Below are 26,941 nucleotides of genomic sequence, written 5' to 3' on the forward strand. Positions count from 1 at the left end.
TCAGCCGCAGTGGGGCCAGTGGCGATAGAGCAGGAGGCTGTTGGCATCTGGTGTAGTGGGAACCCATAGAGCCAGCAAGGGTGCTGTGGGGGGAGCGGGGCGGTGCTGTTGGGCCTGCGTGAGGCACGGGCACTCCCTGTGGAGCCCTGCCCCTACCTTCTGCCCCACTGGGCTGCTGGCCCCACCTGTCCCCAGTTCTCTCCCTCCTCTTGGCCAGCAGCTCCATCCCATGCCCCGATTTGTGGCTTGCCATGGAGGCAGTGGGTGAGCAGGCAGGGGCAGGCAGGGATGCAGAAGGGAAGCACACCAGAGGCCACCGGTTGCAGAGAAACACGCTTCATTGCACATGGCCACCAGGACCGTGAGACTGGTGGCAGGAGACATCATGGCGGCAGCAGGGGAGCCTCAGAGCAAGGTGCAGGCACCCTTGCGCTTCACCTCGGAGGCAGCCCGGACAATCCCCAGCTTCTGCTGGCTGTAGGGCGGGTAGCGCAGGGTGTTGAGGGCCTCCTGGCCCATGTTGCGCTGCAGGCAGCCGCGGTGGTGGGTGAAGGTATCGAAGGTGAACTTGCCGTGGTACATCCCCAGGCCGCTGTTTCCTGCAACGCACAGCACAAGTCCCCAGTTAGCGGCTGGGTCTGGCCATCACCCACCCGCTGTTTGTGCCAATGAGCCTAAAAGTAAGCTCCCAGCTCCCCTCTCAAGGGCAGCATGGAGGAGGTGCCGGTGATGGAGACCGCTTCCACCCGTGGATGGCATGACATTCTCATCCAGCTGCTTTCTAACACCAAGGTTGGCGAGGAGGGCTGGCCATGGCCAAGCTTCCCCGGAAAGCGATCTAAAGAGGACCATGGAGGTGGCCTGGCTGGACACCCAAATGGAGGGTCCCCCAGCAGGACGAGAGCCTGCGAGCGCAATGTTTCCTGTAGCTGGAGTGGGAAGGCTTCATCAGTAGGCTCGCTGTGATCGGGCAGCCTGTAGTAGACACCAACCACAAGGTTCCCTTTGTTGCCTCGGTCTCTGATTCTTACCCATAAGCTTTCAGCCTGCTCGTGGCCATTCCTCAGAGACAGCTCTTTGCACTCTATTCATTTCTTGATGTAGAGGACAAAGCCTCTGCCCTTCCTTCCTCACCCGTTCTGAACAGCCTGTAGGCATCGATAGCTGCACCCTAGTCGTGGGATTTGTCCCACCAAGTTTCAGTAATGGCAACCATGTGGTAGCTTTCTAGCAGCACGGTGGCTTCTAGCTCCTGCTGTTTGTTGCCTGTGCTGCGTGCATTGGTGTAGAGGCACTTCAGCTGGGCTGTCGGCCGTGTCACCCTCTTAGAGGAACCCCTTAGTTCCTTTGAGGTCTTTCAAGGAGTATGTGTACATTTGGGGTTTCATTGGAAATTGTACTGTCTTCAGACCCAGAGTCCAAAATGGAGATCCATGAAAAACTGAAATTCTGAGTTCCTGAAAACTGGATATGTGACAATTCCCAAGTTTTCTCCTGCAGAGGAAAAGGGTAGCACAGCAGTGGCATGGGTGTGACAGGCTGGCTACCGGCACCCTACAGAGGCACTGGATGAGGACAGGAAGGTCTACAGATGTTTCTGTGGTGGTCACATTCAAAATTCCCTACCTTTTAAACAAGACTTTTCCATGTACTCAGGGAACACTGTGCTTGGAATGGCCAACATGGAGAGAAGAAACCTCACAGTGCTCCACACGTGTTCAGCAGAGACGGGGCTGCAAAGCCCGAGAGCTCAGCCCTCATGCAGTGAAGCAAAGGGCTTCTAATGGGGTCCTGTCTGGTGCAGAAGGATTTCCCTACAGACTGCCAGGCTCCACTGAGCCCTTGGGACCTGGGGCCCAGGCCTGGGTGCCCCGTCTCTCCTGAGACCCTTCCTCACCATGACCAGCATGGCTCAGGCACCATGGGTAGGATCACACCTGGCTCCTGTTGGCCAGGGGCAGGCAGGTTGGGGGATTTGGACCTACCAATTCCACCAAAGGGCAGCGAGGTCAACATTACGTGCATCAAGGTGTCGTTGCCACAGAAGCCACCGCTGCTTGTCCGCTCCAGCACCTGGTTCACCACCTGGGAGGGAAGCAGAGAAGCTGGATGGGGGTCTTGCACCCTGTTCCCGCACCTCCAGCTGCAATCCTTCCCCCAAAACCAGGGCTGTCTTCTCTAAAGAAAATTCTTGGAGCATGAACATGGCTGAATACACCTGCCAAGGAGCATGGGACAAGTGTAGACCTGGCTTCACACAGCCTGTACGCTATACCTTGTCATCGGAGGAGAAGGCATACACAACCAGTGGCCGCTCACGGCTATTGATAAAATCAATGGCTTCATCCATGTTGGCCACAGTGATGATGGACAAGATGGGGCCGAAGATCTCCTCCTGCATGACAGGATCAGAGGGCTGCAAGTCCACCAGCACTGTGGGAGCTGCAGAGAAAGAAACATGAAGACATCAGCTATACACAGAAGTTGGAGATGACACCTCAGTCCTTTCCCCAAAACCCAAACTTCTCTAAGATAGGATGCCTTGCCAACCTCCCCGATTCTCATGCAAACCTTCCCTAAATATCACTTCCATCTAGAACCTTCCCTCTAGTTATGAGACCCTCTCCAAAATCCAAGTCCACTCCATGCAAGGACGAAGACTGATGTGAAGTTCAAACCCTCACCAATGTAGCGCTCCTTCTCGTCCACCTGTCCTCCGATGACCACACGCCCGCTGCGCAGCAGCGCTTGCACCCGCTGGAAGTGCGTGTCCCCAACGATGCGGGCGAAGTCGGGGGACACCCGAGGGTTGGAGCCATAAAAATCAGTGATGGCCTTACGCAGAGCAGGCACCAGCTTCTCCCGCATCTCAGCGCTGCACAGCACGTAGTCGGGTGCCACACAGGTCTGCCCCGCGTTGAAGAAGCGGCCCCAGGCCACCCGCCGGGCCACGTTCTGCACATCGCAGATGTCGGACACGTAGCAGGGGTTCTTGCCCCCCAGCTCCAGCATCACGGGCGTCAAGTGCTTGGCAGCGGCTGCCATCACGATCCTCCCCACGGAGGGGCTGCCTAAAGGCCAGGAAAAGATGCATCACAGTGAGCATCCCAACCCGTGGCATTAGCCTTATAAAGAGCCAGGGCCGGGGAAGACATGTCAAGTCCCACTCCTGTCTTGCCCCTGCCACAGTGTGCAGCACGCGGCTGAGCCCTCACCTCCAGCACCCTCTCCGTGGCACCTCCCAGCTCAGCTATTACAAAACCCGGTTATGGCCACCAGATCCTCAGACACATTGGTGGCAGATCCTCCACCAGATGCTGACCTTGGATCCCCAGCACAATGAGCCCTGCCCTTCACGTGGATGGGCACAAGAAACCAGGCAGGGCTCAGCTCTGGCCCTTGGGACATACCAGTGTAGAAGATGTAGTCAAATTTGTTCTCCAGCAGTCTGGTGGTCTCCTGCACACCAGCGGTCACCAGGGCAAAGCAGTCCTGCCACATAAGAGTAAGGGTCCAGCACTGTCCCCATCCCCACCAACAGCATCCTGGGCTGCTGGGCGTGTGGACGCCGGCTGAGCGTGGAGGAAGGAGGTACAACAGCGCCCATCACTGGGGATGGTGTGGTGCTGGTGTGTGCCAGGCAGGCGCAGTGCCAGGAGGGCACAGGGCACAGCTCTGTGTGTGCAGGGGGTGGGAACACCCCAGCCATGAGACAGGGAGAGCTTCTTACCTCGTCCAGGTAGCTGGGCAGCACTTCAGCCGTGAGTCTCTCGGTGTTCTTAGTCACCTCCGAGGGTTTGAGGATGACACAGTTACCTGGGGGGAGATGGACAGGGTGTCAGAGCAGTGACATGGTGACAGCCAGCCATTCTGGCACCTCATCTGGGGGACAAGGTGCCCTCACCAGCGCCCGGCACCAGCAGACAGGTTCGGCTCACCGGCAGCAACGGCTCCAATGAGGGGCCCCAGGAGGCAGGAGATGGGGCAGTTCCACGGTGCGATGATGAGCACCACCCCGTACGGGTCCTTGCGGATGAAGGCCGAGTCCAGCTGCATCACCTGCAGGACACCCACCATGTCACGAGTGTTTTGTTTCAAGACGGGTCCCAACCTGCACCACCATCTCCATGCCAGCATCTCACCCAGCTCTGCCCAGGTGTGTCCTTCCCCCATCCTCTCCCTCCTTTTCCGGCTTACCAGATTCCTGTCCACGTGCTGGTCCTTCACCCAGCAGGACAGGTTGTTCAGGGCCTCGTGGAGCTCATTCTTGCAGAGGAGGATCTCGGACAATTCGGCTTCAAAGGGCGGCTGGGGATGCAGAGCACCCTACACATCACCTCTGCACGTGCTGCAGCACAGCAACAGATCTTATCCCTACCCTGCATGTGTTTTTTTACCCAGGATTTGGGGACTCAAGCCTCTCATGTCCCATGGTGGGTGCGCACTTTGTTCTCACCCCCAAGCTGCATGGCACAGCCCGCCACGGCGAGGGGGTGAGCCCCACCCCATCGGCAGCATCAAGGTTTGGTGAGCTCCAAAATCCCGTTGCGATACCACTGGGCCTGTCCTGTTGGCAGTAACCTGCCTGTGACAGGGCTTCTCCTGCTGAGACCTCAGTCAAGGTTCAGGAAAATCAAATATTTGGGAAGGAGAGAGGGGTCTGTGAAGGCAGTGGTAGCATTTTGGGGAAGAAAGGGCTGGGTTGATGTCCTGGTTTCAACCAGGATAGAGCTGGTTTTCTTCACAGAAGCTAGTGTGAGGCTGTGCTTTGGATTTGGGATGAGAAAATGTTGATAACGTGCTGATGTTTTGAGCTGTTGCGAAGTAGTCAGGGACAGTCCAGCTTCTCGTGCTGGGCTGCCAGCGAGCAGGCTGGGGGTGCATGGGGAGCTGGGAGGGGACACAGCCAGGACAGCTGACCCAGGCTGGCCAAAGAGATATTCCCTACCATACGACGTCATGCCCAGTACATAAACTGGAGTTGGCCGGGGGGCTGGAATCACTGCTCGGGACAGGCTATCGATCGCCGTGTGGTGAGCAATCGCTGTATTGGGCATCACTTGTTCTTGTACATTCCTTTGTTGGTATTATTATTGTTGTTACCATTGTTATTTCCTTCTCTCTTGCTGTCCTATTAAACTGTTTTTGTCTCAACCCACGAGTGTTTTCCCAATTCTCTCCCCTGTCCCACTGGGGGAGGTGGGGAGTGAGCGAGCGGCTGCGTGGGGCTTAGTTGCCGGCTGGGGCTAAACCACAACACCTGGCTATTGAGTTCTGTTGGCCTGGAGACAAGAGCATCATCCCAAGTTCCTTTTTCTATCAATCACGTGTGTTTTCATACCCAGTGAAACAAGTTGATGGACTCCAGCAGGACGGGCTATTTTTTTCAGGGCCTGCCAGAGAGAAGCTTGGATAAGGGTCTTTAGGGATTTAACCTAATAAAGTAAAACTCAGAAGAGATCTGGGTACAAATCTTGCCACCACCACCCTTCAGCTGGCTTTGACTTTCCCACCGTTTGTGTGTCACCGGTGTGGGAATAGCACCACCGGTGCTGAGGTCCAGCTCTGCCCGCAGCTCCTCACCTTCGATCAACAGTGGACGCCTCAATCTTTGTCCTACAGTTGGGTTTCTTCTTACCCGGGGCTATGGCAGAAGGTGAGGTGGATGCTGCCTAGTGGGGAAGTGGCAGGTTCAAAGGGTAAAACCAGCCAGTCCTGGGGGATATCCACCACCCAGGTGTCAAGATTTGGGAGGAAGTATGGGGAAAAAAAGGAATATTCAGATTTTGGAGCCTGTTTGTGCAGGTTTTTTTGGCAGAGTGAGCTGAGAAAGCGGGGAGGAGATCCACCACTGAGCCAGGGAAGGAGGGAGAGCAGGAAGCAAAGGCTTCCAGAGGTTGTCCTCAGCAGGGCAGATGGAGGGATGGTCATGCAGAGAGGGACCCCGAAGGGCAAAGGCAGGCACGTGGCTCAGCATGACATCAGTAGTAGAAGCAAGATCAAGGAAGAAGCTGGGCTTCCCTTCCAGAGAGAGAGAAAGCAGACAGCATGAGCAGACCCACAGGCTGGATGTCTCTTCCGAGGAAAAGGGAACCTCAGGCAGATGAGGAAGCACGACTGACACTCACGATAGCTGTCAGCCCGCTGCGGTGGGCGTTCGGGCGAGCGGTGTCTGGGGTGGGCTGAAGTGGTTGGGCTTGTGTCAGGGGATGCAGCCCAAGCAGGAGCAGAACCCCCCACAGGCCTTTCCAAGACGGAGACCAAAAAAGACCAAGCCTGGTACCTCATTGTGGAGCAGAAGAAAGAAGCAGCAGAGACCCAGCAAACAGGGAGGGTATTGCAGGAGGTGTCCAGCGTGTCCCCCGAGAAGAAGCTAGAGGAACCACAGGCAGAAGGGTGCTCTGACTCCTGCATGTGACAGCACAAATCGCTCTCTTGGTAAAGGAGCCGCAGTAGACGTTGGGGTATCTCGTTTTTCCTTTCACGGGGGTTGTGGCCTCGGGGGCAGCTCGCATTGCCGGGTGGCTGGTGCTGCCCAGTGCCATGGCAGCCACTGTGGAGCACGCACAGGGCTCTCACTGTGGACAGGAGGCAGCCCTGCTGGCTTCCAAAAATATTTGGAAGTATCGTGTGTATTTGCCCTGTTTCTGAGCATCCTTCAGTGAGCCTGGGCTGGACAGACCTTTGATCTCACTCAGTGCATCATCCTCATGTCCGTGTATAAGCTGTGGGGGTTCACTAAGCCATTGCTATTGCCTGTGGCTTGGGGATAACCCCCAGCAACATGCCACCACCCCCGGCTTGGTTTCCCTGGCAGATGCAGGAGAAACCATGTGATTAAAAAAAATAAAATTCATGACTGTATTCCTGTGAAATAGTTAATAATTGTACTAACCAAGTTGTTAAATCCCAAATTTTAACCCCCAGTGGCATTACACTGTCTTGGGTTCATGGGCAGGTTTTTTCCATCTCAGATTTATCCCTTGGTGGGAGTGTTGTCAGCCACTGCCGTTTCGCTTCGCTCGTGCTGAAGGTTGGGTGGACAAGACCTTCACACAAACACCAGCCACAGCCCTGGGCACCACACGAGCCGCAAGCACCGCACCAGCCAGACCTGACCGGGGACGCTCACCGCCGGGCAGGGAGGGGACGGTGGTCCCATTTCCCTCTACTGAGGGAACATCTTGCCCAGGATCGAGTCAGGGCCAGCGGTGCTGCGTGTGGGCAGCACTTCCCAAACCCCGAGTTGGAGGCTTCCCAACGCAGATGGGGAAGGGAGAAGCATGAATGGTGAAGAAGCAAATGGGAAAAGGGGGTGAAACGCAGCACAACTTCCCTAATGAGATCGGGCATTACACATTACTCTGGGTCCCCTCTCAGCACAAGAGCTGGCTGCTTAAAAATAGGAAAAATGATGCAGATCCCATCGATCCAGACTGCGGTAAGGATGGGGAGGGTGTCCAAGGGGAAGTTGTGAACTAGGACGGAGAACAACAGATGATGAGCCCTGCGTGGTGCACGAGGCTCTGGCTGCGGGCGAATGAGCTATACCAAAGGGGGAACTGTTGGGCTGGGGGGGCCGGAGCTCTTTGAGGACTTAGGGAGACACAGGGGACGGGTCTGCCTCTGTCCTTGGTGACCATGACATTGGTGGGAGGGAAGGAGCAAAGAGGCAGGGGACAATGCAAAGCCGGGGGGTCTGGGCTCTGAGAGCTGCAGCCTGGGTGAGCACCGAGGGAGGGGAGAGCATGACGGGTGGTGGAAAGCCCAAGGCAGGGAGCACACAGAAGGGTGACAGGAGTTGGGGATGGACCTGCCCAGAAAAGAGGTAAACTGAGGCTGGTGGGTTTGGGCATCTCTAGTTATGTCCGGACGCTCCCCGCAGCCCCGCTCCGTCCACCCTGGGGGCAGGGGTGAGCCCTGGCTCGGTCTCCCCTTCGCTGCCTCCACCCATATCCCCTGGCTCCCAGGGCAGCGCCCAGCACCGGGAGGGAGCACTGGGGGGGAAGTTCTGCTGGGGCATCACATCACCCCTCTGTGCAACGGCAGGGCTGTGGGCGGCCCCTCGGCTTCCGCAGCCACGGGGTCCCCCAGTTCCCGGCCCCCTCTCACCTTGCCCATGTCCAAGGCGGTGGCCTCCAGGATGTCCTGCTTCTTCTCATCCAAGAAACGTCCCAGGGCCTCCAGCTGCGCCACGCGGTACTCCATGGGCCGCGTCTTCCCCGAGAGCCAGGCTGCCCGCAGGTGGCTCACCAGACCCGCGTAGGGGTTAGCGCTGTGGGGACAGGGGTGTCAGAGGGACCCCGTCCGCATCCCAGCCCCTCATGCTCCCAGTGATGAGAGAGAGGAGCTCCACATCGCCCCAGCCCAGCACCAGGCAGGAGCCCTGGGGAGAAGGCAGAGCATCCAGGCCCCTCCTGCCTCCCCTCTGTCCTGGCCACACGCTCTTACCTCATGGCACCATCATCCACACTCCCCTTCCCACCACTGCCATCATCCTCAGGGGTTTTCCCGGCCCCACTGGCTGGGGGCTGCTGCATGCCGGGCTGCGGGAAGGTGCCGCCTGTCTCCATGGTCCCACGGGCTGGGCAGGCTGCAACTGCTTGTGCCGGTTGGGCTGCAAACCACGGGTTCCCCACTCCAGCTAACGGGATGCCTTACCCAAAGGAGGTGGCCTTGGGGAGCTTGGCCAGCACCCTGGCACCGCAGCCAGGACCCTGCTGAGCTCTGGAGCTGGCAGGGTGCAGGCAGCCACCCACTCCAGTCCCCGCTACAGCCCTCTCCCCCCGAGGAGGGAGCCTGCCGGCTTCCTGCACTGCCCCTTGGCTGCCCGCCCTACCACACGTCACCGCTGGCTCCGCTCCAGCCCAAACCACTCAGGATGCAAAACGCACCCCAGATCCAGCCCGGCGCACCTCGCTGCCAGGCAGCCACCGGGCACTGGGTGCCGGAGGTGGACACAACCCCAACGGGCTGCGATGGTGTGGCTGAGGGTGTCAGTGTGATGGACGGGGACACTGGGGGTCTGGGCACCCACCCCCCAGGGCTCAGCTGCCAGATTCCTGTCCAGCAGCCCCCAGCCAGGTGAGAGAGGCACAAGGCAAGGCCAGGCAGGAGAGCTCAATGCAAAGTCTTTACTACAGGCAGGGTTACACGGAGGAAAAAGCAACAGCCGGCACTGACAGGAGCGAGAGCAGGGTTCATCCAGAAGGAAAGATCTGTCTAACAGGAGATGGGGTTAACTGCTGGTCCTCAGCCTTGTGGGGACCATTTCTCTGCTGGGAAGAGAAGTACAAGGTGAGAAAAAGAACTTTTTGCTGTTTCAGATGCGTCCTGGCAAACGGTCCGGAGCAGAGGCAGCTGGGGAGGAGCGAGCGTGCAGGAGGAGATGTCCGTCCCCGCCATCCAATATGCACTGGGCAAAGGATGTAGCAAGGGAAGAGGGGATGGATGCCAAGGAGGGAGGAGGATACCAGCCTCCCAGGGAGGGTGGTTTTGCTCCCCAGGGGGACCCAGCCAGAAGTCGTCCCCCCCAGTCCGTGAGCAGCGCGGGGCAGCCCTCAGAGCAGGGTGCACATGCCCTTGCGCTTGATCTCGAAGGTGGCTGTCAACATCCCCAGCTTCTGCTGGCTGTAGGGCGGGTAGCGCAGGGCGTTGAGGGCCTCCAGGCCCATGTTGCGGTGCAGGCAGCCGCGGTGGCGGGTGAAGGTGTCAAAGGTGAACTTGCCGTGGTATTTCCCCAAGCCGCTGTTTCCTGCAACACACAGTACAGGTCCAAACTCGTTACTGGACTCTACTCTGCCCACCAGGAGCATCAACAGCACACGGAAACTTTACAGGTTTTTCTCACGCAAATGCTCCTGCTGCTGGGCAACGAAGACATGGTGGAGGAGCCATCACCCTTCCCAGTGCCTTTTCCAGCCCAATGGTTGCTCAGACCAGCAAATCCTTCTGCAGGTCACCACTCTTTGGAGGTCCAAGCGCATCTTTTTACTGGCCTACTTTTATCTACATAAGCTTTGCTGGATCTAGGAGGTTCGATTTCCCTCTAGAACCTCTACGGTGCTCTACCATATCTACCCATGGTTAGGAGGTACCAGCGTGGCCCCTATGAAGGCCAGCTTCTTCCTGGAGCTCTTAAAAATTGGAACCACATTGGCAGCACTGGTTCTCCTGATTCCTGTGGCTAGTTTAAGCCTGAGGTTGCACATTGTGGTTAATAGCCCAATGACTTCACATCCGAGCTGCTGTGGAAGCATTGGCAAATGCCATCTCACCCCAATGACTTCAGACCCTTTACATGGCCAGCCTGCTATAAAATGGCTTCACCTGATAATTTGAGGCAGTTTGTCTGAATCATTTCCATAAAGATAAGTTACGGTATGGGAACCACCAAAAATTGTTCCCTGAGCCACAGTCAGGCGAGGCATTAATTGTGCTTGGCTGTTGTGGTGTCCTATTATGTCTGAATCAGCTGCCAGCCCTGACAGAAATGCTGAGCATGGGCAGCATAAAACTGAGGTATTTTCCCCAGAGAATATTCTGGGAAGAGACCAGGAGATTAGGAAAGTATTCTGGGGAAACACCGTCAGAGGCTTCTTGTATTCCTGTGCTCTTCCCTGGACAATGCTAAACCAGGGCTGAGCAGACCTCACTTTTCACCTGAGAAAGCAATTGTTGTTGCCCCTGGAGAGCAGAAACTCTTCCTCTTGGCTGAGTAGGATCTCCAGGTTACCATAAGCAGGTTCCCCAGACATTTATAAGCGTTTTCTTCCTACTATCTAGTCCTAAAAGGCAAAATGAATGTACAAGCCTACTCCAGAGTGACGTTAAGGGCTCCTATCCAGCACCACGCTGTCTGCAGGAGGAACCTCACCTACCCAAGAAGCACAACGCCTCGGATGTGCTCCCAGACGAGGAGCAGAGTGACAGATAGACCAAAGGGGGCAGCACTTGAGGAGCTCCCAGGTAATCCTGAGCAAGGCAGGAACCCAGCACTGGCACAAAATTCACTCACAGTGCCCAGGATGCTGACAAATACCAGGGAAATAATCAAGTGGTACAGATTTCCCTGCCATTTATGTGAAGCATTTGCACGTACTCAGGGAACACTGTGCTTGGAACGGCCAACATGGAGAGAAGAAACCTCACAGTGCTCCACACGTGTTCAGCAGAGACGGGGCTGCAAAGCCCGAGAGCTCAGCCCTCATGCAGTGAAGCAAAAGGCTTCTAATGGGGTCCTGTCTGGTAGGATTTCCTTACAGACTGCCAGGCTCCACTAAGCCCTTGGGACCTGGGGCCCAGGCCTGGGTGCCCCATCTCTCCTAAGACCCTTCCTCACCATGGCCAGCATGGCTCAGGCACCATGGGTAGGATCACACCTGGCTCCCATTGGCCAGGGGCAGGCAGGTTGGGGGATTTGGACCTACCAATCCCACCAAAGGGCAGCGAGGTCAACGTCACGTGCATCAGGGTGTCGTTGCCGCAGAAGCCACCGCTGCTTGTCCGCTCCAGCACCTGGTTCACCACCTGAGAGGGAAGCAGAGAGCTGGATGGGGGTCTTGCACCTGGGGTCCACAGGCAGCGCTTGTCAAACATCACCCAACTCATCCATCAGCCCGGTGTGCCCAGAGCAGCTGGGCTCCAAAGACCCTTCCAGAGCATGCCATGGGGCCTTGGTGAGGTGGGCACTAGGCCTGCTGCCCCATTTCCCTCACCCTCCTTTCTGGTCTGGACCGTACACACCTTGCTATCACAGGAGAAGGCATAGATGGCCAACGGCGATGGCCGCGCATTGATAAAGTCAATGGCTTCATCCATGTTGGCCACAACAACGATGGGCAGGATAGGCCCGAAGATCTCCTCCTGCATAGCAGGATCAGAGGGCAGCACATCCGCCAGCACCGTGGGAGCTGTGGAGAAGGTTTATGGCAATGTGTCACTCAGTGCACAGGCATGGGTGGTCCCATAAGCCCCAGGCCCCGTGCCCTCACCGATGTAGCGCTCCTTCTCGTCCGTCTGTCCTCCGATGGCCACACGCCCACTGCACAGCAGCGCCCGGATGCGGCGGAACTGCTTGTCCCCCACAATGCGGCCAAAGTCAGGGGATTCCTGGGGGTTGGAGCCAAAAAACTCAGTGATGGCCTCACGCAGGGCGGGCATCAGCTTCTCCTGCATCTCCACACTGCACAGCACGTAGTCAGGAGCGATACAGGTCTGCCCCGCATTGAAGAAGCGGCCCCAGGCCACCCGCCGGGCCACGTTCTGCACATCGCAGATGTCGGACACGTAGCAGGGGTTCTTGCCCCCCAGCTCCAGCGTCACGGGCGTCAGGTGCTTGGCAGCGGCTGTCATTATGATCCTCCCCACGGAGGGGCTGCCTGTGGGCAGGGAAGAGATGCATCACAGTGAGGATCCCAGCAGCTATGGCACAGCTGTGGGACACGGCGCTCTGGGGAGCCAGGTCCAGGGGAAACGCACCAAGTCCCACGAGACCCTCAGACACACACAGCCCAGATCCTCCAACAGATCCTGACAGCAGATCTCCAACACAAGCCCTGCCTTCCTAGAGGGCAAGAAAGGGGTCCTGTTTGCAGGCAGGCTGCCCACTGTCTCACGTTGATGGGCAGGGTAAGCCACAGCAGGGTGCCCAGAGGGAATCCCTCTTCTTCAATGCACAAGAAACCGGGCAGAGCTCAGATCTTGGGACGTACCGGTGAAGAAGATGTAGTCGAACTTGTTCTCCAGCAATCTGGTGGTCTCCTGCACGCCAGCGGTCACCACAGCAAAGCAGTCCTGCAACACAAGAAGAAGGGTCCTGCGCTGTCAGCATCTCCCTGAACTGCTCTGTCCATCCCCATCAACAGCATCTTGAGCTGCTGGGTGTGTGGACGCCAGCTGAGCATGGAGGAAGGAGGCACGGCAGCGCCTGAGACTGGGGATGGTGTGGCACTGGTGTGTGCCAGGCAGGGCTGGGAACACCATGGCCCTGGGCCAGGGCCAGGGCCAGGGACAAGGACAGGGACAGGGAGAGCTTCTTACATTGTCCAGGTAGCAAGTCAGCATTTCAGCAACAAGTCTCTCAGTGTTCTTGGTTGTCTCCGAGGGTTTGACAATGACACAGTTACCTGGGGAGATATCAACAGGCCATCAGAGCAGTGGCATGGTGACAGCCAGCCCTTCTGGCACCCCAGCTGGGGGATGAGGCCCCCAGCCAGACCCCCTCGCCGGTGCCCGGCACTGCCTGGATCCTCTGGGCCAGCAGACAGGTTCGGCTCACCGGCAGCGATGGCCCCGATGAGAGGCACCAGGAAGAGGTGGATGGGGTAGTTCCAGGGCGCGATGATGAGCACCACCCCGTACGGGTCCTTGCGGATGAAGGCTGAGTCCAGCTGCGTCACCTGTGAGAAAGGCCGCGATCTCAGTGCCGTTCCCACCGCCTCCTGCCCTGCCTCGGCCCAGCGCGCAGTGCTGCCCTCCCCAGCCCGCCCGGCCCCTCGCCACCAACAACTCAGCTCCCCCTCTTCCCTTCCCAGGTCAGCCCAGAGCTTCTGCCTTACCAGATTCTTGTCCACGTGCTCGTCCTTCATCCAGTGGGACAGGTTGTTCAGGGTGTTGTTGAGCTCATTCTTGCACAGGAGGATCTCGGTGAAGTAAGCCTCAAAGGATGGCTGGAGACAGACATCACATAAGCATCACCCCAACACCGACCCCATCTCCTCCCCATCCGCAGTAGACATCTCTCCCCTCTTCTGCCCATGAAGAGCTTGAGAAGCTATGAAGTAGAAGCTATTAAGGAGAAGCTGCTATCACCTCCTGCAACCCCTGGGAGATATCACTGTCCCTGAAATTTTATGAAAATAGGTATTTGGCCAGAGGAAAAAAGCAATATTTAACGTCTTCACAATATTTAACAGCCTCTTGAGCTCAGCATCTGTGAACTGCTCACCTGGCAACAGAGTCACAACCCAAGGGGGGACCAAGCAATGTCAGGGGAGCTCCAAGAGCTCCAGAAAAGCTGGTACCAATGTCAGGGGCAGCTGACCTGGGATGGGACAGTGCTCTTGCACTGGTGCGTTTGCATCCCTACTGCTTGGGCACATGAGCTGGAAGCAAAGCCCTGAGGTCCCTCCCATAGCCCATGCACGAAAGCTGAACTTAAGACCTTGCTTTGTTCAAAGAGAAATGCAAAGAAGAGCAACTGCTTAATTAAACACCTCGTGATGGAGCTCAGCTGAATGCCACCAGACTCCTGTCCCAGGCAGAAACCCCCGTAGCTCCTGGGGCTCCTGCACTGAGCCGGCATGCGGCTGGGAAAGGCGGGTCAGGTCAGATGCCCTAGTCAGGGAATTAAACAAACCCAGCAGGTTTCTCCAAGATAGACCATCCCAACAGGCAATGACTAAATGGACAGTGACTCGGGAGTGGTGGCAGGACATTACAGCCAGGATCGCAGGGACTGCCGAGGCATTTCCTGCACATGGTGGCTCCTCTCTGCTGCTGTAACCACAGCCATGAAGCACAACTCAGGACCATTATTGCAGGAGAGGTGTGAACATAGGAGAAGGTAACTCAGCAGGCTTGGTAAAGCCCCTCCTTTGCCCTGGAGAGCAGGAGGAGCAAAGCTCCTGCGCTGTGAAACAGCATTTCACAGAAGCAAAGCGTGGTGGGCCCAGCTGACACCTTCCACCGCAACATCCTTCGGACTCCTCCAACCCAAAGGCATCACTGAGTAGGAGCCTTCCTCCATGGCTGCAGCAAAACACCACTTTGGGGTTGGAAAGTTTGGTTGCTGACTCCCAGGCAGCAAACTCTCATGCTCCACCACCAAGCCCCACTGAAGAGACCTTCAGGTCCCCAACACCACTCAAGCACCTGGACACATGCCGCCACCAGCAGGCCAAGCTGCTCCTAGACGTGAGGGCTCAGCAGGCACATCGGATGTCCAGTGAAGCAACGGGGCCACTCTTAGCCCAGGCTGATAGTTGCATCACTAGGAGGGTGAGGAAATTGCTGGTGAAGATGAGCCATTAAAGGTTTCGATGGGTCACGGAGGTTGTAAGATAGGACATTAAGTCTGAGGTCATCCAAGTTCCTTCAGTCATCAGTGGAGAGAAACCGGCAGCCCTGGAGGTGAGGTACCCACCTCAGATACGCAAGACCAGATGAATTGCCCATCTAACTATGAAGGCCCGACTGCATAACAAGCATATTACTAGACAACCGGCTCTAATTACATACAATTAGGAGAGATGAAGGACGCACTTCAAGTGCTAATGCCTATCAACCCCTGGCTGAAGGAGAAGGCCCTCACCTCAAACAAACAAGGCAATTAAAAGCCTGGGGAGATGTCAGGATGTTGAAACCCGTGTCTGAGGGCACGGCTGCTGCACTGATATGCCCACAGACACAAGTCCTTTGGGTCCAAGTGCTACCACTACCAGATAAGACCAGTTATGTTGCACCAGGGCAAACCATCCCTCTGAAAACGTTTCCTAATGCCACGTGACCACAACGTGTGGTGGTCTGTTGGGCTGCAGCACACGTCAGGAAGGAAAAAAGGGGGAGAATAGAGTCCTGAAGCAACCAGACAGAGAAGAGATGAGCTGAGACTGCTAGACACAGCCATGGTGGGGTTGCTTCTGCTTCCTTGACAGACCATCCAGGAGCTCCCAGCGTGCCATAATACCCAGAGCCACATCCAGGTCCCCACCTGTGTCACCGCACGGCTCAGCACTGTGCCAGCAAAACCAGTCCCTGCGAGGCCGGTGAGCCAGCCCAACCCTGAGCAGCCCTGGGAGGAACGCACAAAGCCAGCACATTGCACCACACCAGTAACCCCAGGTGCGACCAGGCTGATGAGGAGCACTCCAGGACATCACCCACTGCAGAGGTCACGTGAAGCTACCACGGACTCAACGTGTGGGGCGGATGCGGTGGGGGAAGCTCGGTAACGCTGAGGTTCCCACCTCGCATCAGCTAGCGAGGGCTTTGCCTGGTTTAAGTGCGCTGGGGACGGGGTTAGTGACCCGGCTGCGTGGTCACTCTGTGTGCTGTGGCTAACCCCGGCTGTGGAGAGCTCTGCAGGCACCTGGACCACATCAAGGGGGGATGCAGGACGCCAACGAGGGGACCCCCAATGCCGAGAGCTCCGCACCTGCACCCAGGAAGATGCAACACCCAGACAAGGGGTTATGCAGAGCTCCGAAGATGTGACCCAGGTGGCCAACACCCGGCCGCCTCTCACCTTGCCCATGTCCAAGGCGGTGGCCTCCAGGATGTCCTGCTTCTTCTCATCCAAGAAGCGTCCCAGGGCCTCCAGCTGCGCCACGCGGTACTCCATGGGCCGCGTCTTCCCCGAGAGCCAGGCTGCCCGCAGGTGGCTCACCAGACCCGCGTAGGGGTTAGCGCTGTGGGGACAGGGGTGTCAGATCCCAGCCCCAGCCCAGCCCTTCGTGCTCCAGGTGATGAGGAAGAGGAGCTCCACATTGGCCCTGCTCCGCTTCATCCCAGACCAGCACCAAACTGAACCTCCAGAGACCCCGGGGAGAGGGCAGGAAGCCTGGACACCTGGGTCTTCCCTTTGCTACTGGGAGCAAAGGTTCCTTGTTCCCCTTGCACAGCACCATTCACAACCGTCCTTTGTCTCGTCCCTCGGGCCACACCCGTGTATGGGTGGCCCACAGACCCCAAACTTGTCCCCCAGCACCCAACTGGGGACCCCAGCACCTCCACAGCACCCCCTGCCCACCTCACCCCAACCATTCTGTCTCCCTTCTGCCCCCAGCCACATGCCCCCAGCCCCTCACTCTCACCACACAGCACTGCAGACCACTGGCCCCTTCCCGATGCCTCCGCTGCCCCCGCTGCCTGCACTGCACCCGGTGGCTTTCCCGGCATCGCTGCCCATGGGGCTGCACTTGCCATAGCCCGGGGGCTGCTGCCCGGGCAGCTCGAGGGGCTGGTGCATGCTGAGCTGGGGAAAGGAGCTGCCGGTCTCCGCAGAGAGCGTGGTCACCCTGGGGAGAGACACGGGGTGGGTTATGTCAGAGCTGGAAGCACTGGAGATGCTGGCTCGGTCCCGAGAGGAGTCACCCTGCAGCGAGACACCCGTCCCCCGAGCCAGCTGGGGCTGCCCACGGCACCTTTGAAGGGTGGCTTGGAGCTCGGGGCTGTCCCGGCCGCGGGGTGACTCAGCCCGGCACGGCTGCCGGAGGCCCCGGTGCGCCCAGCGGGGGATGCCTGGGATTCCCGGGCCCTCCCCACGCTCCGGGACAGCCACCAGCCACGGACCTGCCCGGGCTGCCCTGTTGGTGTGGGGTCACTCTGCAGGGACCTCAGGGACCCCGGTGTGGGGCAGCATCCCGGGCTGACCCCCGAGAGCCCCAGGGACCCCAGTGTGGGGCTGTGTGAGCCAGCACCGGTACTGCCGCAGCCCAGCCCACCTTTGGGCACAGCATTGCTCCACCAGCACACGAAGACATGCCCAGAGCTGCGGGGCAGAGCCGCAGTTCCCCGCCCCCGCCCCATATTCCTGCCCAATGCACCCACCCTTCCTTGTGGGAACCCACCCAGCAGGATGGCTGGTGCCCCACAGCCTCCACCTGTGTGGAGCCAGGGAAGCCCAGCTGTGGGGCCAGCCAAGTGCTGCCAAGGGGGGTCTGGTCCCTGGGGCCCCCAGGTGCCTACCTGGGAGGCTGAGTGGTGGAGAGAGGAGCGCGAGGCCGGGCTGGCACTGCTGAGGCTCGGGGTGCCCCTCCTAAATGCTGTGGGGCCAGTGGCTGGGCCCCATGGCCAGGGGTGGGCAGGACTGTGCCCCGCCTCCATGGGGCTGGCAGTGGGGAGATAGCACCCCGCCTCCATGGGGCTGGCAATGGGGACAGGGATGGGATGGGATGGGACCTCCCCCATGGGATGGTGGCACTGGGGAACTTCCATGGCCACCAAACCACCACCATGAACCTTGACCCACTGGCACCTCACAGACACCCCTCACCCTGCTCCCCTGGGCCACCCTGACCCACAGGGATCCCATAGACACCCCTTACCTTGCTCTCTGGAACCACCCTGACCCACAGGGACTCCACAGACACACTTCACCCTGCTCCCCAGGGCCACCCTGACCCACGGAGACCCCACAGGTCCCCTGTCTGTCCATAGGGCTGCCCACTCCCACCCCAGTGCTGGCTGGCTGAGCCCCCAGCTCACCCACGCCCAGCCCTGCCCGCCGGCACCGGTTCCTCCCGCCCGGCACCGCAGCCCTCGCCTCAACTCCACCGACGCCGGCTCCCCGCATGCCCGTTCCCCTGCCCAGCACTAATTACCCCGCTTCGTAAACAGGAAGGGCAACAGCCCTGCCCCACGCGCCCCACCACCGCGCCCCAGGCTCAGCCCCATGGCCATGCTCCCCAGGGACCCGCAGCAGCCCCCCAGGGAAGGGAGAATGGTTTTCCCTTCTGGCAGCACCCCAATTTGGCGCTGTGAGCTTGGCCATGATGCCCGGGGCAACCCCAGGAGCCAGCCCCAGCTTCGAGGGGGGCACAGCCACCCTCGAGCAGCCCCTGCCTCCACGGAAGATGCCACATGTCTGCTGGAGAGACCCGCAAGGGACAGCAGTGGATCAGTACCCAGAATGGGCTCGTGCAGGGTACCAGGGTCCCCCACCCCAATTTGGGACATGCCCAGGGAGGACATGCTCCGAACAGCCCCTGGGGATGGGGAAAACCAGGGAACCGGCTCAGCCTGTGCAGAGGCGGCCGCAGGCCCGGGGCTTGCATGGAGCTGGGGACCCAAATCGGCCCCGGAGGGACACGCTGCGGGGGTTGCAGCCACAGCCTGCCTCCCTGCCCACCATCGCTCGGCTTTCGGGCTGCGGACCCACACCCCCAGGAAGGGCCCTTTGCCCCCCATGCCCCGGGGTGGCTCCTCTTGCTCTTTCCCGGGGCAAGGAAGGCCTCGGGGCGGGTGTTGCTCCCTGGCAGCCCCCGGGGCTGCATACTGCACCACTGCCATGGCCCTTCCCGGAGCTGTCCCCCACCATGTCCCGTGGGAGCCACGGCCACAGCACCCTCCCCACGTGGCGCTGGCTGCTCCTCCACCACATGTCAAGAATCCCCCGCTACCGGCTGGGCCGGATCCTGCCCCAGCTCCCCGTGACGGAGATTTCACCCTCTCCGCCCTGCCCAGAGGTCTCCCCACCCTGTCCCGGGGCACCGGCACAGCATGGCCGTGGGCACCCCGGCATCACCACGTGCCCGGGTGCCCTCCCAGCCCCAGGTTTTGGGTGACACGAGGGCAGGCGTATGCCCCACTGCCTCCCCAAACTGGGGTGTCCCCCCGCTCGGGCACCCTACCACATCAGCCGGGACGGGAAGGGGAAGCGAGAGCGGCAGGGCCCAGGGCAGGGCAGGCACCCAGCGCCACAGGCCACCCCGAGCAGGCAGCACCCACACCAGGGCCTGGTGGGAGTGGTGGGGGTGCTGGAGGGGGGAGACGCGGGTGCTGGGGAGCGGGGTGCTGTGCAGGGGGCAGAATGGGGGCTATGCGGGCTGGGATGGGTGCTGTGCGAGAGGGGGGTGATGGTGCTGGGCAGGGGGGTCAGGGTGCTGTGCGAGGGGGGGCGATGGTGCTGGGCAGGGGGGTCAGGGTGCTGTGCAGGTTGGGGTGTGATAGGTGCTATGCAGGGGTGTGGGGGGGGGTGTCAGGGTGCTGAGGACGGGCGCGGGGGGGGGGCGCTGGGGGTGCGGGCCGGAGGCGGTGGCAGCGCAGGAGGGCCGGGAGCAGAGCTGGGGGGTGCGGGACAGGTGGGGTGCGGGGTCCTTGCGGGGTGCGGGAGCGGCCCCTTTAAACGCCCCCGTCCCGCCCGCCCCGTCCGAATGAGGAAGCGGCGCCGGCCCCGCCCCGGGCGGCACCGGGAGCACCGGGCTGGGGTGCAGGGTCGGGGGGTGCAGGGTGCAAGGTCTGGGGATGCTGGGGTGCAGCGCACATGGGTGCAGAGGTGCAGGGTGCAAGGTGCTGAATGCAGGGGCTGGGGGTCCTGGGCCCAGGAGCACAGCTCTGAGGGTACAAGACACATGGGTGGAGGGCTTGGGGGTGCCAACAGGGTCCCCCCACCCCAGACACCACCCAGGCTCCCCCCCAGAAGCAGCAATGGAGAAAGACCCCAGCTACTACCAGGATGCGGCCAAGACGGTGGCGGGTGACCAGCTGAGCGCCGAGGGGATGGAGGCGCAGGTGAGGCTGGGGGGTGGACCCACAGGGGCCAGGACCCACGGGGGCTGCCCCCAGGGTTGATGGCTGGGGTCACCCGCAGCTGGACGATTTTGTGAGTGCTCACCCCGACTACAATGAGGAGGAGGAGGAACAGAAGTACTTTCGCCGCAAGCGCCTCGGCGTGGTCAAGAATGTGCTGGCTGCCAGCCTGGCTGGCACACTCACCTATGGCGTGTACCTGGGTACAGCCCTGCCACTCCCCGGGGACCCCCTTGCCGTGCTGTGGGGGGTGTGCGGGGCTCGGGGCAGGGGGTGACGGCCGCCGGACCCCCCCCAGGCCTGCTGCAGATGCAGCTGATCCTGCACTATGACGAGACCTACCGGGAGGTGAAGTACAGCAACATACAACTGGAGGACATCGACCGCAAGGTGCTGATGGGCATCAACGTCACCCCCGTCGCAGCACTGCTCTATACGCCCGTTCTCATCAGGTAACGGCGTTGCCTGCGCTCCCCGCCGGCATGCCGGCACAGATGCCCATGGTCCCCCCTCCTCGCCCTGGCAGGTTTTTCGGCACCAAGTGGGCCATGTTCCTGGCGGTGGGGATCTACGCCCTCTTCGTCTCCAGCAACTACTGGGAGCGCTACTACACGCTGGTGCCCTCTGCGGTGGCCATTGGGGTGGCCATCGTGCCCCTCTGGGCTTCCATGGGCAACTACATCACACGGTAGGTAGTGGGGAGGGTGGACGGGGGGGTGCCAGGGGTGCCAGCTGACTCACCATGCCACACAGGATGGCCCAGAAGCACTACGAGTACGTCAACTACAAGGAGGAGCACGTGCAGGAGCAGCAGCGGGCACCACGGGGCGCCTGCAATGTCTACATCATCATTTTCCAAACCATCTTCTACGCCTGCTTCCACGTGAGCACCAGCAGGGCACACGGCACGGGCAGGGGCCTGCACTGGGCAGCCCAGCGCTGAGCTCCCCCTGCGATATGTCTTGCAGCTGAGCTTCGTCTGCGCTCAGATGCCCACGCTCTTCTTCCTCAACAACTACCTCTACCAGCTCAATCACACACTCTTCGGGGTCAAGCACTGCGGTGAGCGTGCGGGCGCAGGACGGCACGGTGGTGTGGGATGGCGTGGTGGCACAGGGACGGTTGGGGCTGAGCTGTGGCGTGTGCCGCCCCGGCAGGGACCCTGAGCCACGGCACGCTGCCTGGCTTCAACAAGACGGTGCTGCAGAGCCTGCCCCGCAGTGTGAACCTCATCATTGTGGAGAGCGCCCTGATGGCGGCCGCCTTCCTCGCCATGCTGGTGGTGAGTGCCAGGGTGGGCACAGGACGGGACAGGATGCCAGCAGTGCCTCACCCATGGCCACGCGGCAGGTCCTGGTGCTCTGCGGCTCGGCGTATCGGCCCACGGAGGAGATAGACCTGCGCAGCATCGGCTGGGGGAACATCTTCCAGCTGCCCTTCAAGCACATGCGGGACTACCGCCTGCGCCACCTCTTCCCCTTGTTCATCTACAGCGGCTTCGAGGTGCTCTTTGTCTGCACTGGCTTCTCCCTGGTAGGGCCTGGAGACGGGTCGGGGGGTGACAGAGCAGGGACAGCCCAGCTAGGTGACACTAAGCCTGTCCTCGCTGCAGAACTACGGTGTCTGTGCCCTGGGGCTGGAGAAGCTGGCGTACCTCCTCATGGCCTACGGCTTCTCTGCCTCGGCCTGCTCCAGCCTGGCCCTCTGCATGCTGCGCCTGCGGCGGCAGATCCCGCTGCTTGCTGGAGCCCTCGTTCACGCCGCCCTGCTGGTGACTCTCTTCTGCTGGGCACCTGAGCCCCGGCACCTGGTCCAGGCGCCCCTGCTCTATGCCATAGCCGTGCTCTGGGGCACGGGGAGCGCCCTCAACAAGACCAGCATTAGCAGTGAGTACGAGGAAGGTCCCCGACAGCCTCTCTTGTCTGCTGGCAGAGCCAGGTTGCCCCCAGCTCCCCGACACATCCTCTCCTTGTGTCCCCTGGCACTGCAATCTGGTGGTCCCCAACTCCTTGGACCCCCAGATGAGGAGTAGGACAGACCCACTGCGGCTGGGTCCTGCTAACAACGTCCCGAGATGGGACACTGGCACAGAAGGGGGCTGCTGAGAGCCGGTCTCCTCCGGCGCAGTCCTCCTGGGCATGCTGTACGAAGACAAGGAGCGCCAAGATTTTGTCTTCACCATTTACCACTGGTGGCAGGCCCTGGCGATCTTCACTGTCTACCTGTGGTCAGGGCTGCCCATGAAGGTAAGCGTGGCCAGTGGGCAGCCGTCCCCACAGTGCCCCCCAGCTGGCTCCATCACCTCCGGAGCCTGCCAGGCTCTGGGGGGTTGCAGTGCCACACCAATGCCCCGCTTTGCCCTCCTGTAGGCCAAGCTCTCCATCATGCTGCTGACGCTGGCGGTGGCTGTGGGGGCCTACCTCTGGATGGAGCACAAGCTGGCGCAGCATGTGGCGTACCGCCTGCCCCGCATCCCCCGCCCTCGCCACAAGATGCACGGCTACCGCTACTTGGAGGAGGACAACTCAGATGAGACTGGCTCGGAGGGCGATGGTGGCAAGGATGACAATGACGAGCACCCAGCGGAGGCCACCAGCAAGGACGAGCTGCCAAAAGATGATGGGGACCAGCTGGGTTAGAGACAGCCTGTCCTGCCCCACCACTGTGGTGACTCCCCCTGCCCTCTGAACCCAAGGAGGGGTCCACAGCCCTCCCTGGAGCTGCCTAAACTCCCCTGAGCAGACCCAAACTTCCTCAGGCCAGGCATGCAGCCCCTCCAAGCAGGCCCGCAGCCCCTCCAAGCAGGCCCACAGCCCCCCTAACCAGGCCTGCAGCCCCCAAACAAGCCCGCAGACCCCCAGGCCAGGCCCACAGCCCCCTGCCACCCCCTGAAGTGCCACATCCAAGCTGGCCCGGCCCCTCTTTGCTCCCCTATTTTACGGCTCAATAAAAGCTCTGCCCCACACCGCCTCCGCTCCCGCTGCCGCCATACTCCGTCGTCGCGTCCTCACCGCCCTCCATGAGGGGAAGCAAGCACCAGCACTACCCCGGGCAGGGACTACAGCTCCCGGCGTGCGTCGCGCGGGAGCGCGACGTACGCCGGGAGCTGTATTCCCCGCCTAGGAGGGAATCGCCGCCCCGCCTCCCTCCTCGGACTCCTTCACCCACAATCCCCCGCGCCGAAGAGGGTAAGGCAGGAGGGGTGGGTAAGCGATCACGTGTGCCGCCGGCGGCGCATGCGCGCTGCGGGCTGTTGTTGTGGCGGCGCGGCCCGCGGCTCACCCGGCCGGTAGCGATGAGCGATAACGATGACATCGAGGTGGAGAGCGACGTGAGTCGGCCCCCGTCACCGGGACACCCTCCCCCGTCACCCCCCCGCGGTGCCCGCAGGGTCGGGGAAGGGGCAGCGGGGGGTAACACTTGGTTTCTCTCTTTGCTTCCCCTCCTTCCCGGCCCCGTTTCTCGGTGCTCCCCCCCCACACCCTCCTTTCCTCTTCCTCCTTCCCGCCGGCCCGGTCCCCTCAGGAGGAGCAGCCGAGGTTTCAGTCCGCGGTACGTCGCTGTCGGTACCGGGAACACGTGGGGGCGAGAGGGGCGGTGGGGGCGGCGCGCCTGCGCGCGCGGGGGGTGCGGGGGGGCGTGTTTGGGGGGATGACTTGTGGGGCTGGGAGGAAACCTGTGGTCCTGGGTTTTGGGGGACACACCTGCCTCTGGGGCCATGTCTCTTGGCGGGGGGGGGGGGAGGCATGTGTTTAGGAGGGCAGCTGTGGGGCTGGAGCTCTTGGGGAGGGGCTGACGCCCGTGGGGTCTGTGTCCCTTTGCAGGGGGGAAACCTGTGGGGCTTGGTGCTCTGGGTGAGGCAGACATGGGGTCGTGGGTTTGGAGGGTGATATGTCGGGGTTGGGGGGTGATATGTGGGGCTTGGAGACTCTTGGGAGGGTGTTTGGGGGGGAAACTGTGGGGCTGGGTCTTAGGGGGACACCAGGTATACCTGTGAGGCCATGTCGCTTAAGGAGGATGTGTGATGGGGGGACCTGTGGGGCTGGGACTCTTTAGGGGAGGGGGAGTGCGGGTATCTGGCTCCTGTGGGGGAGAATAGGGTGTTTCTTGGGGAGGATATGGGGCTGCATCTCTTTTGGAGGAGGGGAGGCATGGGGTTTGTGCCCTTTGGGGGCAGCCATGTGGGGTCTCGTGGAGGCATTTGTGGAGCCATCTCCCTTGGCGGGGACTGTCTCTGGGATGTGTGGGGCCACATCTTGGGGGTGTATACAGGGGGAGTATGTGGGGTTGTGTTTCTTGGCAGAGGGCAGATAGGGGGGCCTGTGTCTGGTTGTCTGGGGGGGCCATGTCCTGGGAGATGCAGGACAGAGGGCTGTGAGGTGCTCCCCTCCCTTGGGGTACTGCTGGGCCCCCACTCCCCAGCTCTGCCCCCCCGGCAGCGCTCAGGGCTGCCCCGGCAGCAGGAAGCTGCCCGTGGGCTCCGACAGGCCGGGGGAAACCGAAAGCAAGGGGAACCGCCTCTTTCCCACGCCCTCACGCTGCCGCCGCGGCGGAGCAGGAGGTGTCACGGCCATTGTGCCACCCAGCCGAGGGTGCTCGGGGTTCGGCTCTGAGCTCATGCACCGACTCCGGGCACCTCATCCAGGAGCTGCCAGCACGGGGTTTTTGGGTGAACGTCAGCAGCCCGGCTCCTCCTGTCATGGCTTCTCTGCCAGGCGAAGCGGGGAAACTGCCAAAACACCTGCCAGCCTGTAGGAGAGGGGAACAGGTCAGGGTCTCCCCCGCGGTGCCGTCCCCTTGCCAGCTGCTCAGGCTCCTCTCCCTTTCCCGTCAGGCCGACAAACGGGCTCATCACAACGCGCTGGAGCGCAAGCGCAGGGACCACATCAAGGACAGCTTCCACAGCCTGCGGGACTCTGTCCCTTCCCTCCAGGGAGAGAAGGTGAGTTTATGGAGCGCGGCGGGAGCCCGGCCATGTGCTCACCTGGGGACCCGGCCCGCGGTGCCAAGGCTGGGTGGGGATTTCCATGGCAGCAACGGGAAGCTATGGCAGCGGGGCTCAGCTGCAGTTCCTCGCCTGCGGGGCCTGCCGAGTGGCATTCCTGGGTGCAGGTCATGGCCCCCAGCCCTGTCCACTCGCTGCCGGCCCAAGCTGCCCACTTGCTACCCACTACCTGGCCTCCAGTGCCACCTGGTTTTTTGGGAAGGCGGAGGGGACGAATCTACCTTGTGCGGATGGATCTGCTGGGCTCGACCGCAGGGCAGCTCTGCCAGCCAGGGATAGTGGCGCTTTGCTTGGCGGCTGTGCAGGCAGCAGTGGACCTGTCGGCAGCCTCGTGTGCGACAGTGGCTTCTCGTTTCGGGATGCCGCTGTGGGGGACGTTTTGGCTGGGGCCGGCTCTGTCAGCCAAAGCCGAGCACCATCAGCAGGGTCCAGAAACGACCCTTCCCAGTGCCAGTGAGGCTCTGCCCCACCACAGGGGTTCCCAGTGGGGACGAGAGCTGGGCTTCGGTTCACCCGGTGATGTCGGCACAGCAATACAATGGCAAAACCCTTTCTGCTGCACTGCAGGTGGGATGGGGCAGACAGAATCCCGTTGGTGACTCCCGGACTAGGTCTTTATCTCGCCTCTGTCTTTTCCCACTATTGCAACAGGCATCCCGGGCCCAAATCCTGGACAAAGCCACAGAGTACATCCAGTACATGCGTCGGAAAAACCACACACACCAGCAGGACATCGACGACCTCAAGCGGCAGAACGCGCTCCTGGAGCAGCAAGGTCAGCGGGGGTCCCATGGGAGACAGGGCTGGGGGGGACGCACGCCTGCCGGAGCCCCGGGGGTGATGCGGTGGCCCTGCCTTGCAGTGCGTGCCCTGGAGAAGGCCCGGTCAAGTGCCCAGCTGCAGGCCAACTACCCCTCGACGGACAACAGCCTCTACACCAACCCCAAGGGCAGCACCATCTCCGCTTTCGACGGTGGCTCCGACTCCAGCTCCGACTCGGAGCCCGACGAGCCGCAGAGCAGGAAGAAGCTGCGCATGGAGGCCAGTTAGGCCCCTCCACGGCCCTCCGCTGCTGTCGGCTGCCTGCCTGCCGGCTGCGTAAGGACTCTCTCCCTTCTCTCGTAGAGGCTCTCGGACTGCAGCTTCCCAGCCCTCCCCGGCCCTTTCCCCGCTCTAACCGCAACGGCCCTGGGGGGAGCCGGCCAGGCAGGGCCTCGCAGTGCCTGCCCGACAGACTTGGGGGGAGCCGGCGGCCGTGAGGAGATGTCCCCGTCATCCGCCCACAACTAGCCAGCCCCTCTCCCCTCTCCCTTCTGATTTTATATGAGCATTTCTATTTATACCCGGGGACCACGGCAGTCCTGAGCTGAAGGGTGAGGCTGTGCAGGAGCCGGGCAGCCCCACCCCGTGCCCCCCAGAAGGCCAGACCCTGGCGAGGAGCTGCGCCTGCCCCCCGGCAAGCGCTGGGGATCTCGCTATTTATTTTCTGCGTGTGCAATTCCACCTGCCCCCAGCGCCCGTGGAGAGCCAGGGGGCCGGGCTGGGTGGTCTGCGTGTGCACCCTGCCCCCTCCTCCTTCCCTCCCTCGTGCCCCATGCCTCCCCAGCCCCTCCCCACCTCCGTGGCATTTTCTGAACTCTAGTGTTCCATCCCTGCCCCATAGGTGACCCCGTCCCCATTTTGATG

At 61.0% G+C, this 26,941-nt stretch overlaps 3 protein-coding genes and 1 pseudogene across 4 annotated transcripts; 2 read left to right on the forward strand and 2 right to left on the reverse strand.

Moving 5' to 3' along the window:
* Nucleotides 1-405: 405 nt before the first annotated feature.
* Nucleotides 406-8,573, reverse strand: LOC309405453 (aldehyde dehydrogenase family 3 member B1-like; the record flags this gene model as incomplete). Its single annotated transcript, XM_082000222.1, has 10 exons — nucleotides 406-599; nucleotides 1,986-2,085; nucleotides 2,276-2,442; nucleotides 2,685-3,071; nucleotides 3,411-3,492; nucleotides 3,731-3,816; nucleotides 3,939-4,059; nucleotides 4,198-4,308; nucleotides 8,113-8,275; nucleotides 8,452-8,573. The coding sequence occupies 10 exons, from the start codon at nucleotides 8,571-8,573 to the stop codon at nucleotides 406-408; spliced, it is 1,533 nt and encodes a 510-aa protein (XP_081856348.1).
* Nucleotides 8,574-9,560: 987 nt separating this feature from the next.
* LOC309405518 (aldehyde dehydrogenase family 3 member B1-like) lies at nucleotides 9,561-17,887 on the reverse strand (annotated as a pseudogene). Its single transcript has 11 exons — nucleotides 17,689-17,887; nucleotides 16,815-17,018; nucleotides 16,247-16,409; nucleotides 13,560-13,670; nucleotides 13,280-13,400; nucleotides 13,042-13,127; nucleotides 12,714-12,795; nucleotides 11,994-12,380; nucleotides 11,746-11,912; nucleotides 11,430-11,529; nucleotides 9,561-9,754 (listed from the first exon to the last, which is right to left on the reverse strand). The product of its transcript is annotated as an aldehyde dehydrogenase family 3 member B1-like (transcript).
* Nucleotides 17,888-20,148: 2,261 nt separating this feature from the next.
* UNC93B1 (unc-93 homolog B1, TLR signaling regulator) lies at nucleotides 20,149-22,889 on the forward strand (the record flags this gene model as incomplete). Its single annotated transcript, XM_082000401.1, has 11 exons — nucleotides 20,149-20,232; nucleotides 20,312-20,453; nucleotides 20,549-20,702; nucleotides 20,777-20,938; nucleotides 21,004-21,133; nucleotides 21,219-21,312; nucleotides 21,408-21,532; nucleotides 21,601-21,783; nucleotides 21,863-22,136; nucleotides 22,378-22,496; nucleotides 22,620-22,889. The coding sequence occupies 11 exons, from the start codon at nucleotides 20,149-20,151 to the stop codon at nucleotides 22,887-22,889; spliced, it is 1,737 nt and encodes a 578-aa protein (XP_081856527.1).
* A 597-nt stretch (nucleotides 22,890-23,486) lies between these two features.
* Nucleotides 23,487-26,305, forward strand: MAX (MYC associated factor X; the record flags this gene model as incomplete). The annotated part of the gene is made up of 4 exons (XM_082000223.1): nucleotides 23,487-23,581; nucleotides 23,776-23,802; nucleotides 25,085-25,192; nucleotides 25,907-26,305. Exons 1-4 carry the CDS (start codon nucleotides 23,546-23,548, stop codon nucleotides 26,303-26,305), a joined length of 570 nt encoding a protein of 189 aa, XP_081856349.1. The 5' UTR covers nucleotides 23,487-23,545.
* Between the last annotated feature and the right edge of the window lie 636 nt (nucleotides 26,306-26,941).

This window comes from Phaethon aethereus (assembly GCF_964289735.1).
Source record: "Phaethon aethereus genome assembly, chromosome: 5".
Classification (NCBI taxonomy): domain Eukaryota; kingdom Metazoa; phylum Chordata; class Aves; order Phaethontiformes; family Phaethontidae; genus Phaethon; species Phaethon aethereus.